At 48.6% G+C, this 19053-nt stretch overlaps 1 protein-coding gene across 3 annotated transcripts; it reads right to left on the bottom strand.

Moving 5' to 3' along the window:
- Window positions 1-7600: 7600 nt before the first annotated feature.
- LOC120648337 (BEL1-like homeodomain protein 7) lies at window positions 7601-13545 on the bottom strand. Of its 3 annotated transcripts, none has more exons than XM_039925080.1 (6): window positions 13117-13545; window positions 11869-11971; window positions 10317-11262; window positions 9215-9591; window positions 9075-9135; window positions 7932-8600 (listed from the first exon to the last, which is right to left on the bottom strand). In XM_039925080.1, exons 3-6 carry the CDS (start codon window positions 11160-11162, stop codon window positions 7932-7934), a joined length of 1953 nt encoding a protein of 650 aa, XP_039781014.1. In that variant the 5' UTR covers window positions 11163-11262; window positions 11869-11971; window positions 13117-13545. The 3 variants fall into 3 exon arrangements, with proteins under 3 accessions (XP_039781016.1, XP_039781014.1, XP_039781015.1); XM_039925081.1 differs by lacking the exon at window positions 13117-13545 and adding an exon at window positions 12645-12857; XM_039925082.1 differs by lacking the exons at window positions 11869-11971; window positions 13117-13545 and having other exon boundaries at window positions 7601-8600; window positions 10317-11162.
- Window positions 13546-19053: the final 5508 nt, after the last annotated feature.

Genomic DNA, 19053 nt, shown 5'->3' with positions numbered 1-19053 from the left:
AGCCTCAGCTCCTTTGTGTGTTGTCACTCCAAAATTATTACTGTCCAGTCTACACTTACTCAGTAGAGCAGCTGTGATGCTGAGACGCTGAGTCCAGCCGTCTACCGCCGGCCTGGTCTGGCCTGCCCTGTGTGATGTGTAAGCGTGCCGACGGCCAGAAGACATGCACGCTACTCCTACACTGCAGCAATACCACTAGCTGGATTCCTGGAGCCGGTTTGTTAGAGAATCTAGGGGAAGAAAGTACAGGAGTAAATAAATTCTTGATTGGTAGTATTTTTATTTCTTAATGGATCCCAGCACATGAGAGGAAACTAAACGTTTTTGCTAGACAGGTAAGATATGACGTGGCTTCCTTTGCACCCTGGTGAAAGATTATACACAAAGTTGCCCTTACGTAACTCGGTGAACAGAACTGCTTTCCTTTCCATGAGAAGATATTTCGGCGCTGAGTGCTGACTAATGCGACACTCGGCGGTGTTTGGTTACTACAGTGAATTTTACGCGCACGTTTTCCGGAAAAAAAATTTATATCCATGGAGTACTAAATGAAGTCTATTAGTAAAATCTTTTCAGAGATGAGTATAACTTTTCGAGACGAATCTAATGATGGTAATTAATCTATTATCTTTCTATTATCTTAGTACAATAGTATTAAAAGAAGTCACCACGTTCGTTGAGAGAGTCTAGAAATTCTCACGTTAATCGAAAAAAGAGAAAGATTTGCACCGTTGGATTTTATGAAGATCTAATGGTCTAAATTAATCCAAACAATCTATATCAAATATGAGTACTAAATATATCTAAACTCGGAATTAAAAAAAAGAAAGCTAAAGTTAATTTCAATACGGATTGTAGCGAACGACCGTTGCATGCCATCCATATATTACCATATGTAATAAAGAACTAATTTAGCAAGCACATGTACTCCATTGCTTGCCAAGCACACTATCCCATAGTAACACATGTCCACACACAATTTGATATGACCATCTGATATGCACCATCGCGATATATCCACCTCCATGATATATTTATTCTTTTCGGTTCATCCAATCAAATACGGTCATCCAATGTTTACAAAAAAGGAAGGGATGGAAATAAAGTGATGGATGATGTTACACAGATTTGTGTGTCTATTAAGTTATTAGAAAATCAACATTCAACGTTTCTTTTAAAAAACCCGCATGTATTAATTATTTTAATACTTAAGTGTGATACAAATCCACGACATTCGCTTATAGAGCATATAAATTACATGTTAGTCAATGAAAAAATAGAGATATCTCTATGATTGGATCCAGTGCGACCATATCATCACAGCTCTGATTATTTGATACAGAGTAAATTACAAAATTACAACTCTATTTTAAAAATAACGGCTCAGATTATTTGATACTGATTAAAGTACAAATGTACAACCCTATTTTTAAATAAATCTTAACCTACAAATATAGCCTTCAGCGGAAGGAAATGTTAGAGATGAGGGCTTAATGCAATGCCAAGGAAATAGGAGAGCAAAAGAATGATGTAAGAAGATGGCATGGCAAGGATGTGGAATGACTAGATGAGGAGCAGTGTCAGACCTCAACCAATGAGGAACCACAACCCAAGATCATCACAATGGTGACCATGTTGCTTATCCACATGTCGCATACATACTTTCTAGGAAAGGGTAAAATAAATGGGTTGGGCATGATATTTCATATTAGCACGTTGTCCATCACAGTGGTGCTCTAAACGCTGGAAGGATAGTGCAACTGAAAGCACCCATTTTTCAAGTGGAGACGACTGACCATGATAGCACCTTTCGTAAGCCAAAAGTGTCTTTAGAACATAAACCAAGATGCAAGTATACTTCTGGGATCCAAATGATGCTCTTAGGAGAAGCGATTGGAGTAAAAAAAACTCACCAATGATTGTATTGCAACATTGTATCGCCGGAGTTGCAAACAAAGCATCTATCCAAACAATGCATTACAACTATTATTACCTCAAGAGTGCAATGGATAAGCGCTGGATAGAATCAGTAGGGTGTGAAAAGCGAAAAGAGTTGTTGATTTCCACTATGCCATGGATTGTCGTCCTAGCGACGGTATGCCTATTGAGCAGGTGTGAGAAATAGCTAGGAAGGTATAGGTGAAGCACCTTATGGAAGGTTGAAAGGCTTCACAAATTTAGGTGAACACACCAAGCAATTGTGATGGTGGTGAGATTGAAAGAGAGTAGAAGAGACAAAAATAGATAAATAAATAAAATTTTCTAGAAGTAAACAGATGACCAACTACAAAAGACTAGGGTGAGTCTCGAGGGTATATCCCCTATTAGTTTGCAAAAAAAAAACATTTATAACTAATGAATTTTCATAAAGGTGTATGAATATTAAATGAACTAAAAATTTAAAGCATTAACTATTACTGTAGATCAACGATGGGCGCAGAAAACAATAGAAGGAAAAATAGCAGTTTATTTTTCATAAACTTTGGAATGTAAAGTAACTAAACAATAGAAATAAATACTAAAAGTCCATTATTACAAGAAAGCTAAATTTATCTTGAATAAATAGTTCAAAAATATGATAGAACAAATATAGTCAGGTTATTTTGCACGGTTGCTACACTTGGAAAGTATAGTAATAACCCATATATGAAGGTTAGGGGCATAGTAATAAGACGACTTGAAAATATTTATTTAGTTATTTTTCTCATTGAAGAATGGTGGGTGGTCTGGTCCAAACCCGAGCTCTCCTCAGCTTGGCCCAAATTCGCTGGCTTTGTATAGCTGATTTTGGACCTAAATTAATCAGGCTTTTTATTGTTCCAACAAGAGCCAGGTTCTACCCACAAAATGATAATGTTTGTTTTTCATGAGCGTCCATCCACAAGCTAAAATACAATCAAGAATTTATCTTCATCTTTAAAAAAAAAGGTAGCAGGAAAAGCTACTTGGAAGCAAAAATAGAAGAGAGAGAGAGGAGCAAAGCAGAAGGATATATGTTACTAGAGAGAGGACGAGCACAAAGGAGAACTCTATACAACACAACGTATCGTAATATAATAAATTAGATGACTCGGGCGGACGAGTTGTCCTAGGAAAAGGATGTAGAAGACGTAAGAAAATATGAGAGCATAAATGCAATAGGGCTGTGGTAGATTTCGATTGGAGAATATTGAAAAGAAAAGAGATATGGATATGATGAAAACTAAAAAGAATGCATTCACTTCTAAACAAGATTTCAATGCAAACTTAAAACTAAATTATGAATATTGTTTCTGGTGGTACACACACAATCACTCGTTCACATATTCTTCTAAAAACTCTAAGGATAATTTATCACTGTGAAAAAAACCCGTACATTGCTGATAAAAATAATCAAATATAATTCTATAAAATGTAAATATTTATATATATTATACAAAATCTTTGTATTTATGATTCGTAAAGATATGGCATAGAATATAATAATGAAAAAGTTTTGACATACTTTGATATGTGCCGTTAGAGCAAACGAAATAAATGACATGACTAAAAACTATTTTCAATAATGTTTTTCATGTAAAAATATATATACTAATATATATAAAAAACTAGCCACCCGCGCTATTTGCGCGGGCCATCTTGCTAGTTGATCATTTACTATAGTGATGCTACAGCAACCATCCTCTAATTACGCGGTCAAATGTCTCATTAGATTCGTCAGGAGATTTACACGGTGGGTTGTGGAGGTGGTTTTGTAATTAGATTTTATTTAATACTATAAATTAGTGGTCAAAGGGACAAAAAAATTTCGCGAAAATTTTTACACCCCAAACCAAACACGGCCCTGGGCTAGGTGCGAAAATTTTTACACTCCAAACCAAACACGGCCCTAGGCTAGGTGTGGTGTGGGCGTGTGGCGTAGTGTAGAATCTCAAGAAAGCCCGGCCGGCCGGCCAGGGCCAGCAGCTCAGTTCTGACTGCTTGGCCGTTTGGCAAAAGCTTCACCGAAAACGACTTCCCTCGTAGAGCTAAAAGCTGGTGAGCTAAAAAAAATTAGCTTTGCCCTGTTTCTAGTTACGGGTTTATAAACTAGCTTCACGCTATAGTTATGGAGTTATAGTTTTTTTTATGAAACAGGAGAGGAAATCCCTACCGGTTATATATTAAAACCAAAAACATATGAAACAAAGGGCTAAGAAATCAAGAAACAAAGAAAATGTGGAAAAAATAAAGAAGATTACAAGAGGGCTTCTAGCCATTCTGTCATTACAGTTTTATGTCTCGTTTTTGCTCTTAGAATAACTAAGTCAAACTATGCTTGAAGTATTCTCTACAGTTGTCTGGATGGGGCTAGATACTCTTGAAAATAAGATCATTACGTTGCATCCAAATGCACCAGCTAAGAAGGATTATAGCTTCCATGAAAAAAGGGCACACCAATTATTGGAATCTGAGCTGCTCAAAAGCTTGAAAAGGGTCGGTGATGTTTTCAAAATAAAGTTGAATGGAAGCCCAGCATTCTTGCGCGAAGGGGCAAGCAATGAAGTAGGGGCGAAGCTAAAAAAATAAAAAAGAAGTGATAATATTCAAATTTTCACCATATTTGCGCATCCTATACATCCACAAGGCAACTACACTCTCCTTCAATTTGCTGCCACTGCAATGAAGAGGTGTTCCAAATAGTTACGGATTTATAAACTAGCATCACGCTACAATATCTTAATTTGCGTAAAATAAGTGAAGCAAAAGCAAAATCTAAATCCTAGCAAACACATCCCTAAGCTTTACTGTGCGCGCAGCTAGCTGGCTGGGGATGGCTGCCTGTCTGTCTGCGCGCAGCTGGCTGGCTGGGGATGGCTGCGTGCCTGTCCTGATCCATGGAAAGCCCGGATCCTTTTCCTGGGCGCCTGCTGCCGCAGCAGCAGTTGGTTGGGGTGCACATGACATGACATACTCCTACCTCCATGGCTGCTGCTCAGCTTAACTGGAGTAAAGCGTTTGGCCATGCATGGTGGAGCGAGTACTCATCAGCTGATAAGGCCACCAGCAAACAGGCGTGAGATCTCACGCCCATATCGAGTAGTATGTGACTATACGGCCATGCATATGGATGTGACGGGTGGATGAGCACACCAGCAGGAACAGCGATTGATCAACAGGAAAGGAGCCTAGTCAAGATGGATACAGTTCTGGGAGGTGCCATGCCCATGCATACCATTACAGTTTTAAGAGAGTGAGGAGGAGCAGGGCTGTGCCTTTTTCAGCCGTGCTTCAGGTGATGGGTGATCCATCGATCTCCACAGTGACGTTCAAACCTGCATCAGGCGACTGATCGATCTGAGGCTGCTTTGAACGGCCCACGTTTGACCAACGATCGAATCCTTTCGCGCTTTCCAGTGAAAGGCCTCCCAAACGTATGGTGCAAGACAGCAATGCAATAGCTGTGTTTGGATTACACCCCGAAATTTTTTTCATAAAAAGGCAAATGTATGCATGAAGTACTAAACGAAGTTTATTTGCGAAACCCTTTCACGGATGGGTGTAACTTTTCAAGACGAATCTAATGAGTCAAGTTTCATCATGATAGCTACAGTAATCACGCCAAATCATTTCCTAATCGTACAATCAAAGGCATCATTAGATACATTAACTACTACAGTACCGTCGTTGTGGAGGTGGTTTCGTAATTAGATTTTATTTAATACCTCTAATTAGTGGTCAAAGGGCGGAAAAATTTTCATGAAAACTTTTTCAAGGGTCATCCAAACACGGCCAATGGTAACTAGCACCCCACTCTGTCTCTGCTGATACTTGCCTCACTGAACTCTGAAGGCAGCAATGCAATGGTAATGGAAGTTCAGAGCATCAGACTGAATTTTGCATTCATACTCCAGAAGCAACTCCTACAGTGAATCGATCCATTCTGCGCTTCAAAATACTCCATTTGGTTGGGCTTTTTAATATATATGTGTGAATTTCCCTCGCGTGGAAAAAGAACTGATAAGGCTTGTTTGTAACTGATTCCCAGGGGGGCAAGACAGAATTCCAGTTGAAAAATGTACGACCTGACGACAGATCATCAGTTCTATTTGCCCAAGATTATCAATTCCTTGAACCCACCGGGCATCATACCGGACCCACATGACAGCAACGGCCCAGCAATATAGATGTCCATTCGGGCCGCTCGGCCCGGCCCGCGCTCGGGCCCGCCCTGGCCCGGTCATCTCCGGGCCGTGCCTGGCCCGGCCCTACTCCTTAGCGGGTCGTGCCGGGTCAGCCCACAGGTTGCGCCGACGGCCCAGGCACGGGCCCGCGGGCTAGTTTCGTGCCGGGCCAGCCCGCGGAGCCCGGCCTGCTTGTCGGGCTCGGGCCACCCACAGCCCACGAAGGGAGGCAGGGCGGGGCAAGGGGGCGGCGTCCCAGTCACCCGCGGGAGGAGGGGCGGTGTACCGACGAGGCGCGGGTCGCCGGTCACGGGAGGAGGCGCGGGTCGCCGACTCGCCGGTCGTGGGAGGAGGCGCGGGTCGCCGGCGGCCGGTCGCGGGAGGAGAGCAGGAGGCGAGGAGAGGAAGTGCAGCGGCGCTAGATCTAGGGTTGCGGTGCGGAGCAAGGGGCGGAGACGACAAGGCGGCGGCCGGGAGGCGGAGCCGAGGAGCGGCGACCGACGGGGCGGACCGGAGACGAGGAGGTGGCACCGTGGCGGGGTGGAATCGCGGTCTTGGCCGGCGTCTCGCCCTCTCGCGGCGATGCGGTCGCAGTCTCCGGCCTCGAGGGGGGCGGGGACGGGGGCGGGGGCGCTGCGCGAGAAGGGAGGGGAGCGGGAGGCGCGGGCGCTGCACCGCTGCACGAGAGAAGGGAGGGGCGGGGGCGCTGCGCGACGCGAGAAGGGAGGGGGGAGGGGGCATTGCTGGGCTGGGCTGTCTTGGCCATTGGAGTTAGCGGGCCAATATCGGGCCGGCCTGCTAACTCCGTGCCGGGCCGTGCCAGCCCACAGGCTGGGGTGACGGCCCAAGCCCGGGCACGGGGAGCGGGCCGGGCCAGCCCGGGCACGGTTTGGACCGGGCCAAATTGACCGTGCTTCGGGCGGGCTACGGGCTGCATGGACATCTATAGCCAGCAATTACTCGTATAAATACAAGCCATTCTCTGGGGTGGCATCCATACCATACCTTATCCCCACCGACACGAGGTACCATGTGGAAAATCCAATGAAAATGACACAAGCTTCAATATTTTCTTCAAGTGTGAGAACAGAGATTTGTCCTCCAAATAAATTGAGAACTGTATCTTATCGCAAATATAAAATAAAAAAATCAAATATCAAAAGTATCAGCATGTTGTAGCTCCAATTGCACAAGATAAAAGGAAACAAAGCAGCTGGTCCTCACCAGTCACCATAACCCCAGTAACATAAAGCCTGAAGCGCAGGGGTGAAGCCAGCCGAAAATCTCACCGGGGTCTGCAGTGTTGGATAATGGGGTCATCTACCATAGTGTACAGTAATTTTCTATAGGATATGCTGAAATTCATCGGGGTCTGAAGGGCAGCTCCGCCCCTGCTGAAGCGTGCACTAGCAAGAAAGACTGAAGATTCTTCTGCAATGCATTTCAGTTTTAACCTCTTTTCTTAACAGCCTGAACAGTATATATATATATACCTGGATCACAAGTACTCATTACAGGTAAATATTTTTTTTACATCATGGCCCTTAAATCATAGCATTTTACATGTATAAACGTATTCCATCTTTACAAGATTTCTTTACCGCTATCACCCCCACCTAAATTTACATTACATTTACGCTATATACCTCTCCTCCCCTTCTGTACCCCAATTGCAACTACAGCTACAATAATTCCACACCTGAAAATTCAATCCAGGCATGTTATTCATCCTGGCACTACAAATACCAATCTTTTCCCAGCGCTTTTATAGAATGTGTGAGCTGAAATTCAAGCCACAAAATCATGCATCAGAGGTGATGGCTCGAAGCGCTGCCGTTGTTGTTGATCCATCTGGTTCGTGGATTCGTAGTCTGAAGACGTGGAAGTAACATTGAGAGGAGCGTTGGCATTATAGATGTCTTCGTCTCTGACACCGGGGAATCCCGACTGGGTGTACGTGTTTGGCACTGAAGAGAGGTTGTTATCGGCATGCTGCAGACCCAGCGTCAGGGACACGTTGTTGTTGCCGTACCTCCCGAGCTCTGCGAGGTGATACGCCATGAACTGCGTGCTCTCGTCCGAGTGATGGGCGACAGCGTGGTGGAGGAGGCCGCTGCCATCAGTTTCGCCTGGTCTCTGGGCCTTCAGCATCAGGCTCATGAAGCTGTCCTCTGGGTTTGGTTCGTTGTGGAAGTCCCCGGCTGGGGCACCGTCGAGGCTCATCATCCCACCCACGTTGGCCTTGGAATCACCAAGCTGGTTGCTTTGGCAAGCCTGGCTTGTTGAAGTCTTCAGGTCCTCCTTTTCTTCAGAAGATGGTGCTTTGTCCTTGCTTCGTGCCCCATTGTCGGAGGAGGAATTTGAGTCCAACTCCCCCTCACCAACCTCTTCTTTGTACATGTCTTCGATCATTGGCTTCCAGAGCCGGACACGGGCATTAATGAACCAATTTGAAATCTAGGGGAAAAGGACACAGATAAGTCTCACTTAATAAATGATGCTTTCCTCATTATTCAAAGGAAAGGAAGCTGTCAGATCGGCAGTACTAATTCAAAGCAAATACTCAACAGAGTGTCAATGTGTTTTGTCCCAGGAAAGAGCAATTGCATGGTCTTTATAAAAGTTGTTTGTTAATGGAACAAAATTTAAGATACCCTATTCCTAGCATCTGAACTAAAGTCGGTAAGGTAAGCAGCCATGCAGCATGTAGAACATGTTTGCACAATTGCACTTTGCAGCAGTCATATACAACTATGCAACAGCCTAAATTAGTTCCAGTTCTAATTTATCAAAAAAAACTAAATTAGTTCTTTCAAAAAAATGCCTATGAATTTTAATGATATGACATGCCAATTCTTTGTAAAATTGATGTGCTAGCTAGTGTAGATACTTGCTAGCGACAGAAAATATATCTTAAGCAAACAAAAATACCTGACTTCTTGTTAACCCAGTTTGTCTCGATAACATTAGCTTTTCAGAATCTTTTGGATACCTGAAAGGGTGTCATAGTATCATGAGAACAAAAGAAAAAAGGTGTGACTAAACATATCTATAAGTTAAAAGAAACTTACGGGTGAAGGAAGTGTTCAAAAAGCCAAGCACGGAGAATTGAGACTGAATTTTCAGGTAGTCCCCTCTGTGGCCTCCAAGCATTTTGTTGTAGCATACCATACTGTTGGAAAGCTCGCTGTTGCCTTATTTGCTGATCAATATAGCGAAGGCGAGTTAATTTGCCCTCTTTGCCAGATGTATTGTCGTCCTCTCCAAGTTTCTTGCGGATAACACCAATTTGATCATTGATAGCATCCTTTAGACATCGGAAATGACGCGAGATTGTCTGGAGGGCAACTGCAGTATAAGGCTTGGCAGCTCCAGAACCAGCAACCATATCAAATGATGACATTACAAGTAGCATCTGATGATAATAGTGTTTGTACTTTCGGTCTACCTGGAAGCAAATACCAGTGCGATCTTAAAAATCCAGATATACCGCATTAGAGAAACAATCAAAATACACCTAACGCATTCCTCTGATCCCATGCTAAGATCAATTTACTGCTGAGGTTTGGTGATACTCTTACCCTGAATAATAGTTTTATCAATGTAGCGGTTCCTACAAATGCTCAGTCCTTTGGAGGACCTTTTAGCTAAAAAACTGTCTATCTATAGGTTCAAGCCTTGTTGACATGGCTATGATTGTGGGCAGCTAGGCATTATTAAGAAGGCCAGACCCGCCTAAACTAACCTTTGACCAAGCTCTCCCAGCTTGATAAAGAACTCTGCTCGTGGAGCTCTTGTTAATCGTTGAACCCTTGTAAATGACCTTTGGATCAGGAACCGACTATTTGACTCGATATTTAGACCACAACTCAAACAGAACCGATGGGATTGGGATTCCCCGAGTACTTTCTAAGAACAAATGGCAGAAAGTAGAGCTGAATTTCAATATATGAGAAAAGGTAATCTACAGCCGTCCCTACATAATAAACTATATGTTTATCAAACTTTATATTGCAATATACGTATATTTATAAGTGAAACTAATCTTTGCGAACAATTCTCTGAGTCTTCATGCAGATTACTCCTACACTCTACAGCAATCAGTCTAGCAAAAACATCACTGTGTTACTTTAGTTTGATTTAAAAGGTCTACAAGGCAGTAGACTCACACACCTCATCCAACATTGCCATAAGTTTTGCCATCTTATTTTGGAGCTCTTGTTTCTCAGCAGTTGAAAGCTCAGCTGCCGCATTGGCACCAGACTCTTGTGGATTGGAAGACACTCCCTCGCTTTTAGTCCCCTCCTCAGTCTCTTTACCATCTGCTTTTCCTGCTTCAGCAGGGCCTTTATCTGCTTTCTGCTTAACACTCTTCCAAACACTGACAATCTCGTCAAGCAATTCCTGTGCTGCCTTCAGATACTTGGAATTTCGGATTGCCCGTGAGGCCTCAGATTGCATACTCTTCATTCTGTTGTCATCACCCTGGTAAGAATTTGGTGTCAATAAGTCTGGTTTTGCAGACCAATACGGATAGGAAGGTGCCAAGATATGTGTGTTGAGGCTGAGAGACAGCCCTTGGCCTGGTGCTGATGGAACAGTTGTTGAGTTGTGGTTATTTAACATGCCAAACTCAATTTGCCCTGTGTTATGGGCATCATTGTGGATGAGATCACTGCCGCTGCTGTGTGCTCCATCCATCAAATGCATCAACATCTCATTTCTCATATCTTTCAAAGGACCAAAAGAGCGCTGATCTGTGAGTGAAGTGCCCATGTTAGTAGCTTCGTTGGATGATGAATCATGTGACATTGCTGAAGGATGGCCAGGAAGCTCCATGAAATTCTGCTGAGGCTGTATAATGCCACTAAATTCTGTATACGGTCCAGAAGATGCATTGTTCGGATAAAGCAAGTTCCCTAGGGCTGATGGAATGGGATATGATGCATTGCCCGACTCTGTTGAGTACATGGTTTGTGAATCTCTTTCACTGCCAGGACTCGAGTAATAAGTAGCCATGTTTAGCTTTGACTATTCACCTATCAAGATTATTGCAAAGGCATAAACAAGTTTGGAGAAGCAACTACAGAGCCCTCGACCAATATTTCTGCTGGCTTTCCTGCAATTGGGTGAGTGGAAATAATAGAACAAAAATCAGTTTAAGGAATTATTCTGTGCATACAGTGACAGCAGATGATGAAACAACGTTTTTCATTCGCCGTAAAATAATATGGTGAAAGAGCTTCCAGAAAAAGATAGGGTGAAAAGAAGCTAAATCATAAACCGCTTCTGCTGCTTCTACAAAGATAAAATCATAAAAGACGCCCACAAAGGCCAGTCACGACTCACGAGTGTGCAGACCAGGGCCAAACCCTCAGTTTTGGCAGTAGTTACCACTACCTTGTTCTTTTCTCTAACAAATTTCTGGAGGACAAAGAGAAATGATGCTCATCAAATAGGAGCATACAACTGACAAGGTAAGACGCTGGTTTGTGACCTATAGGTACAAGTGGTCCTTAGCTAAGTTGTTGTCCTTTTGCTACTTCCTTACCAAGAGGATAAGAACGTGGTTGTAAATTCCTTCTGCTTCACCAAAATAATATGGCTATTCAAGGTGCCCAACCAGAAATTCCATTCTATAGCATAGGCAAATTGCAAAACCACGAACAAGTCTCGATTTCGAAAATGGTTTTTTGTGCAGAAACTGCTTGTAAGATATCAATACCTTTTTCAGTCACTTGGCTGATGACTGATGTGTACACTAGGCTTATTAGAGCACCTTCACTAGCTCAGCACCCAAGTAGAATGAATACTGCTTCAGAATCACTCTGGAAGAAAGAGATAAAATAGCATGAGATTTCAAGTTCGAAATTTCCTAGGAGAGACCGGGATGCTTCGCTGCTCGTTTGCAGCTGTAATTTCACTATTTTTAATGATATGAAAGAGGTGGAACTTGGAGAAATGTCCTAGGCAAAACATAGTTGCCACACGATAGAAATAAGAAAGCACTGCAACTCCGATAAAAGGAGCTAAGAATTCCATCGAACAAAGAATATAAGAGAGTAATCCAACACAAGAACCGACTCCTGAAAAAAAAAGATGGTGGAAATAATTGAAGAAAAAAGGGGTTCGGTGCTTTAAGGGCATGGCCTTCATGCAGGCATCCAAGCCGAGATAAAAGAAGATATTCAAGAATCAGCAACAAATCCGAAAGGGCTCCACCGCAATCAAGCTCAATTCTATCATCTCCACAAAAAGCCATCCCTCCCGGTGGCTCACGAAGCAACTAGAAACTCAAACTATGCGATATCAAACGGAGACAATCCAGCAGCAACCACCACCAAGAAACACTGATTTCAAGAAATTACGCAAGAATTCTTAGTGCAGGAGAAGAAGAGAGGATGGTTTCTCCAAGAACCAACATCCAAAAAAAATAAAATCAAGAACGTGAGGCCAGGAGGTAAAAGGAGAATCATGAATTCAGCAGCTTAAGCCCCATACCTGCACTTCACAACAAAGCGAACTCAAACACAACCGCAGCAACCCCGACCTGCTGGAATTCCCCGATGAAACTCTCACGGCTACAAATCCCCAAGCCACCCAAGAACCCAGGGGAAACCAAGAAACCTCACAATTTAGAGAGACCAGCTATTCCAGAGCCCACTGGACCAAGAAAACCCTGTGCTATAGCACAAACACCATATAATTGACTAATTGAGAGGAGACCAACCAATCATTGGGGTCATAACAGCACCCATGGAAACCAAAAGGATTGATTGCACCCACCGAAATCGGACGCGACACAATTCCAGAAGCAGAGAAGAAGAGCAAGAACCAGAGCAAGCAAACTGAATCATGCATCCAGGGAATATGCACCAAAGAATCCCTGTTGCTGCTGCCGTTGCTGCAACCAACAGGCGGGAGCCAATGATGCGGTGGCGATTGATTAAGCAATAGGAAAATGAAGGCAGACCTGATGGTGTGCTCCTCGTGGGGGGCAGGGCAAGACGGCAGCGATTGCTGTCACCGGACCCGAGCCGATGCTCAGCCTTGGGAGGAGGGGCGGTGAGGTGAGGTGAGGTGAGCAGAGGAGAGAAGAAGCGAGGAGAAAGAAACCCAACCGCCTCCCTCCCTCCCAGTATGGGGACAAAATCAGATCCCAAGATAACAATACCAAAAGGAAAATAGAGGAGAGAGAGTCTCTCTCTAGCTAGTTAGCTACCACCCTCTCTCCTCTGCTTCTTCCTCCTTCCTGCCCCAGGAATAAAAAAACTCCAGCACCACCCACTAACTGCAACAAACAACAACACCCAATATAAAAATAATTGGAGGGCCTGCTAGAGAAAGCTGTTTCTCCCTCCCCCCCTCCATCTTTATTATTGTTGCTGGTGTTCGTTGATTATTGTTGTGGAGGATTATTGGGTGGGGTGGGGAGTTTGGAGGGTTTAAACCTACTCAGCTCGGCTCAACTTGGCAGCTCTGCTCGGGCTGGTGGGAGGGACTTGGCGGTGTGTCCACCACAACTTCCGGTTGCTTCTTTCTTCACGATAACGCGTACTGACATGGGCCGTTCTTATTCGCCATACGCATCGTCGCAGCACCAATTATGCGGCTATTCTATTGGTCATAGGTGAGTACGCATAAAATTAATTCTTGTGGTGTACCAACTCATCTTTTTTTGTTAGCTCTCCTCTTGGGTGCATCACCCTTGAGCAGGTATATTAAGTTAATGTTCCGCAGAGTACCATCTGGTAAAATTCAAAATTATCCAAACGCCTCCAACAATTCAATATGGATAGGAAGAGAGACAATCGCTTACATTTACCAAGCGATGAGGTAGCTCAATTTTGTATTAAGAGTAGGCTTGGCACATTCTTCTAGTTTGGAGCTTCTTCAAGAACACGATTCGAATTTGGCGTCCGGATGTGCTGTGCACCCACATGTCCCACTCCCACCCATTAAGCTAAACTTTGAGTTAGCTAAGCGGATAAGTCCAGGTCTTTGATACTACTACTGTGTGCTTAGACCTATCCGTAGCTCGAATTCCGATTTAACAAGAGAATAAACTAGCATCGTGTGTGCATATGAATGTACTCCTATATAGGGGTTGTATTTGTTACCTTGGATCAGTGGTGATTCAACGCCTGAATACTATGCCGAAACGCCACTCATTTATCGGCCGTGCCAAGACGACATCCAGCCCGCCCTCCTGCAACCGGAATGCCGCCGTGGGCCAGCGGCATCCAGCCGTGACATTTCCGCTCCCACTGCACGAAAGCCCCGGCCGCCTCGAATAATTCGAGCCTCCTTCCCCGACTGGACCGTGCTGCTGGTGCTCTCATGGAGCCAGACCGGACAGTTGATGCGAACAAGCTGCAGGTTGGCAAGTACAGAGATCTCGCGAATTACGTTCGAAATGCTTGGGAACCTGCAATCTTCCTGGGGATCGATCTGGATTTGGCGTACGCGGAGCACGCGTCGTGCCATTTGAAACCATGGGGAAAGGCGATGCTTCGTCAGAGCAGAAGCGAGGGAGGGCCGGGACCGAAGGATGAGCTTGATCGCGCGGGTTTGCTCAGGCTCCAGCATTACGCGGGAGGGATGGAGGTGAAACCTCACCGCTCGCGCGTGGGATGAAGGCCGGGAGGAACGCGGACCCGAGGGGAATCGGGATGATGCGGCGTCCGCTGAGGGGGTCAGGAGGGCGGTGGATGCGCGGAGGAAGGATCAAGCGACGGCGCCGCGCCACCTCGGCTTTCCGTTTTGGAGGTGTCGTGGTGTGCAAACCCACAGCCGGGTGGCGTAGTGCACCCGCCTAAACCCAGATGGTGAGTACTCGGGGGTTAGCTAGGATTAGCCCAATCTCGATGGAAGAACACGATGAACACAACAGTTTAGAGTGGTTCGGACCGTCGGAGCGTAATACCCTACGTCCACTGTGTGTTGTATTGCTTGTGCTCTCAAGAGGTTGAGAGCAGGGTTGTTCGGCGTGAAACCGAGCTCGTGTTGTGAGAGTCTTGGAGTATCTTGGTGTGTCCCCGAGAGTCTGAAGTGTGCAGTGAGCGCCTCCCTTTTATATCTCAAGGGGGGCGCGTACATGGCCGTTGAGTCCCCGACAGGTGGGCCCAACGATGTAGTATAAAATGACATACTGTACAGACATTATGGCATTGCAGGCGACGGAGATCTCATTCCTGGATTTCCTTGCTCTGCCCGTGGGAATCCTCCGTCTGGCATAGCCATGCCCTGTCTTGTTGAAACGGCGCCAGGGTGTAGCTTGCGGTGTTGCCTGCAGCGTAGCTGAACGGGCCGTGTAGCTTGCAGCGTAGGCAGTATGATGAAAAGGTGCCGTGCCGTCGTATCCATTTAATGTGGCAGACGGGCTCTGCGCGGATGCGGCGCATGCAGCTGCACTGTGTACCTCGGTAATATGCGGTCTACAGTGAGGCCTGACAAAGGCTGCCCCGCGTGCCGCGTCGGCAGAGCACACCTCAACCACTCGCATTGAATGCGGTGGGTGGGCGAGTCTTCCAGCGGAAGACTCGCGCCCGCGTCTGCGCCTGCGGGACACGTGGCACCCCAGACCCCGCCCCGGCGGTATGTTGGTTCTACGCGCGTGGGAGGTCCAGACGGATGCAGGGAGGTCTCAGCGAGCCCTCGGCTGTTGGCGCGGAGCTTCCCTTCCTCAGGGACACGTGGCGTCACTGGACCCGTCCCAGAGCGGGGAGCGGGTTCGGGGCCGTTGGCCCGGTGAGGTAAGAGCCTAACCCGTGGGGCCCGGCTGCTCCGCCCCTTATGGCGTAGTTACGGATGACTACGCGAGTCCTGCCTTGCTGCAGTAGGAGTGGGTATCCAGGCTACAGGGTACCGACAGTGGCCCCCGGGCCCATCTCGGGAGAGGGGACGAACCCGCAGGTGGGGCCACTACTGTGATTTGGCTCTGCATAACTTGAAGCTTCTAGCATTAAACTATGCACACTGCAGGAGTCTTGTCCGGCTTTGACCATCCATCGGGTTTCTCGCTGCCTCATCACATCGCAACGGCTCACTGACTCGTGGCCCCCACATACAGTGGTACACCTAGTCACGCGAGCGACGCTCGACATTGTTGCGGCCGGGGTAAATGGGATCCTTACCACCAGCGCAGTTCCCGAAAAGCCTGGTCATGCCAGCGTTTTGTGCGCGCACGTCAGCTCGGCTTCCGCCTCGCTTCGCGCACGGGCGACGGTTCAGATACTGCCTTTTCACACCTTTGTTTGTTACCCACCCTCCCTGACAGGCGGGCCTGGTCCCCCTTGTCATGGACTGGGCGGCAAACACCAGGCGTGAGCGTCGCTTGGCTTCCAGCGACGGTTCCGGGGCGCGCCGGATGGGTCAGGCTTCATAAAGGGCCGAACCGCATACCGCGGTTACTTTTCCGCATTCGCCTTCTTCCTTCCAAACCTTTGCGCCCTTTTTCCTTCGAGCCTCCTCGCCCCTTGCTCTTCTGCGCAGATTGCTCCTCGCCTCCACAGCAAGATGGCGTCCCTCGTTCGTCCACGTCGTTTCCAAACCGAGGAGGAACTGAACACGGTGCGCCGCCTGCTTGGGTGGAGTCCACAGGAGGCTGCATGGGGGATTCGAGCAGGCTCGGTTCCCCTCGGCGATCTACGCGCCGGGGAATTTGTGCTATTTATTTCGCACATTTCCACCGGCTTGGGGCTGCCGATCTCTTTGTTCTTCCTGCTGCTGCTGGAGGATTTCGGCCTCCAGCTCCAGCATCTCACACCCCACTCCATCCTCATGACGTCGATCTTCGTCCACCTATGCGAGATGTTCATGGGGGTGCGGCCCTGCGTCATTCTCTTCCGCCACTTCTTCATCCTGGTGAAGTCCGGGAAGGGCAAGGATGAAGTGGGGACGTACTACTTCCAGACGAGGAGCGATTTACGGACGCCCTACATTCCCGGGCTTACTGGCGGGAAGTGGAAGGATTGGCGCAAGGAGTGGGTGATCGCCACTACCGAAGCCAACGAGCGCCTCGTCATGCCGACCGGGGGACCCGCCTCCGACCGCCAGTCCTGGAGGGCCAAGTCGTCCCTGCCGTCGGAGTTTGACCCCGTGCTGAGCAAGATCATGTCGCTGGCGGAGAGCGGCCTCACCTCGCTGCACGTGCTCGGGGACTTCCTGAAGCACCAGATCGCCCCTCTAAAGCAGCGGTCGCGTCCTGCCTGGAGCTTCACCGGACTCCAAGACTGCAGTAGGACCCACCGCGGGGAGGCCAGCGATCTTACCCAGGAAGGCCTGGAGGTCTTGGTGCGGGTGGTAACGGGGGAGATCTTCATCCCGGAGCACCTGATCCTCCCTTAGGGTGTCGTTCCCCTCTTCGAGGACTTGAGCCTGAGGGCTACAGTGCTGGCCACCTTGCCGACCCTCGACTACGGTGGGCTAGCAGTGCGCCAGACTGGGGGCGACCCGGACCGTGGGATCCGGATCCCTGGTGCGTCTGGGGAACAGGCCGTGCCGAGCGCCGCGGAGTCTGGCCCTTCTGCCAAGGGCAAGCATGCCGTGGATGGTAGCTCCGCCGCGAGCGGTCACAGCCAGGCCCGGAGCAGCTCCGGCGCATCGCCGGAGGAAGCGAGCCGGCGCAGGTTGCACCGCAGCGACGGGACCCCAGTTATGGAGCTCGCCGCAAAGCGTCAGAGGACCGCTGAGGATGTGGGCCAGGGTAGCTCCCGGGCCCCCGGCTCATGCGGGACCCCTGGAGTAGCCGCGCCGCCACCACCACCGCCGGGAGGTGCCTCCCCCCGGCAGCAACAGCCATGAGGTGCGCCTCCGCCACCGCCACGGCAGCCGTGGAACCGCGGGAGGTGCCTCTCCCTGGCAGCAGCAGCAGCCACGTGGTGCGCCTCCGCCGCCGGCACGGCAGCAGCAGCAGCCTCCACCACTGCCGCCACCACCAGGGCAGCAGCAGCAGCAGCCCCGAGGTGCGCCTCCGCCGCCGCCATGGCAGCAGCAGTCGCCCGGCCTCCATGGACGCTGGAGACCCGGCGCTTCGGGGTAAGTGTTCTTCCATTCACTCCCATTATTCCCGGTGCTTCGCTTTTTGCTGAAGGGTTTCTTCTCTTTGTTTGCCAGGACCTATCGCCCAGGCAGCTCTTCCACCGTTGCTAGCTCGTCAGCGGGGGTCCAGGCGACCGGCGCCTCGGCGGCAACGGCGGAAGCGACGGCGGATGTGGGGAGCTCGGGTGCGGCGACCTCCACTAACCCGATGGCGCCCAACACGGCGGTGGCGGATGCGCCAGTGCCAGGCGCAGCAACGCCCGGTGTGGTGGCCCCCGAGGCCCCGGCTACGGCGGCAGTCGCACCGACATCGGGCTTGGCGACGGCGAGCACAGCGGCAACGGGCGCGGCAACGGCAAGCACCTCGGTAGCCGAGGTCCCGACGTCTGTGCCAGATATCCCCTCCCCCAGCTCCCAACCTGCAGTAGAGGAAGAGCTGGAGGTGGTCTCTGGTAGGCGGCTCTTGCAGGGTCCCCCAGAGGAGTATGCGGTTCCCCTCCCCCGGATGCTGACCCGGGTCTGGCGGACGATAGAAGAGGCGACCTCTACCGCCGAGGCGGCATTCCGGCGGGAGTGGGCGGCTCTAGAGAGCGAGCGTCAGCGCCTCGGCGACTGGCATATCCGCCTGGAGGAGCGCACGAAGGCCGAAGCCTCCCGTGCCGCTGCTGCCCGGTCCGAGCTTGAGGCCGACCTTGAGTCCTACAGGAAAGGGCTCCGGAAGGTGTTCGACCGGGAGCTCGTGGCGGCGGGACGGGAGAAAGCCTTGGTGCTACGGGAGGTGGCTATTGCCAAGGAGGAGGCCAGCCTTGCGGCCCAGCGATCCGAGTTTGAGTCTCGCAGCCAGGGACTCGAGGTCCGCAAGCTGGAG

Source organism: Panicum virgatum, chromosome 9K, assembly GCF_016808335.1.
Source record: "Panicum virgatum strain AP13 chromosome 9K, P.virgatum_v5, whole genome shotgun sequence".
In the NCBI taxonomy this organism is placed as follows: domain Eukaryota; kingdom Viridiplantae; phylum Streptophyta; class Magnoliopsida; order Poales; family Poaceae; genus Panicum; species Panicum virgatum.
Note: the sequence above shows the minus strand (reverse complement) of the source record. Positions and strands in the feature narration are given on the sequence as shown.

Excerpts from the sequence above, each read along its gene's own strand:
- LOC120648337 (XM_039925080.1), bottom strand. The coding sequence starts at position 11,162 with ATGGCTACTTATTACTCGAGTCCTGGCAGTGAAAGAGATTCACAAACC. Across the intron at positions 9,592-10,316 it reads TTATGGCAATGTTGGATGAG|GTAGACCGAAAGTACAAACA; the intron begins GTGTGTGAGTCT and ends ATTTGCTTCCAG. Across the intron at positions 9,136-9,214 it reads TTTGAACACTTCCTTCACCC|GTATCCAAAAGATTCTGAAA; the intron begins GTAAGTTTCTTT and ends ACACCCTTTCAG.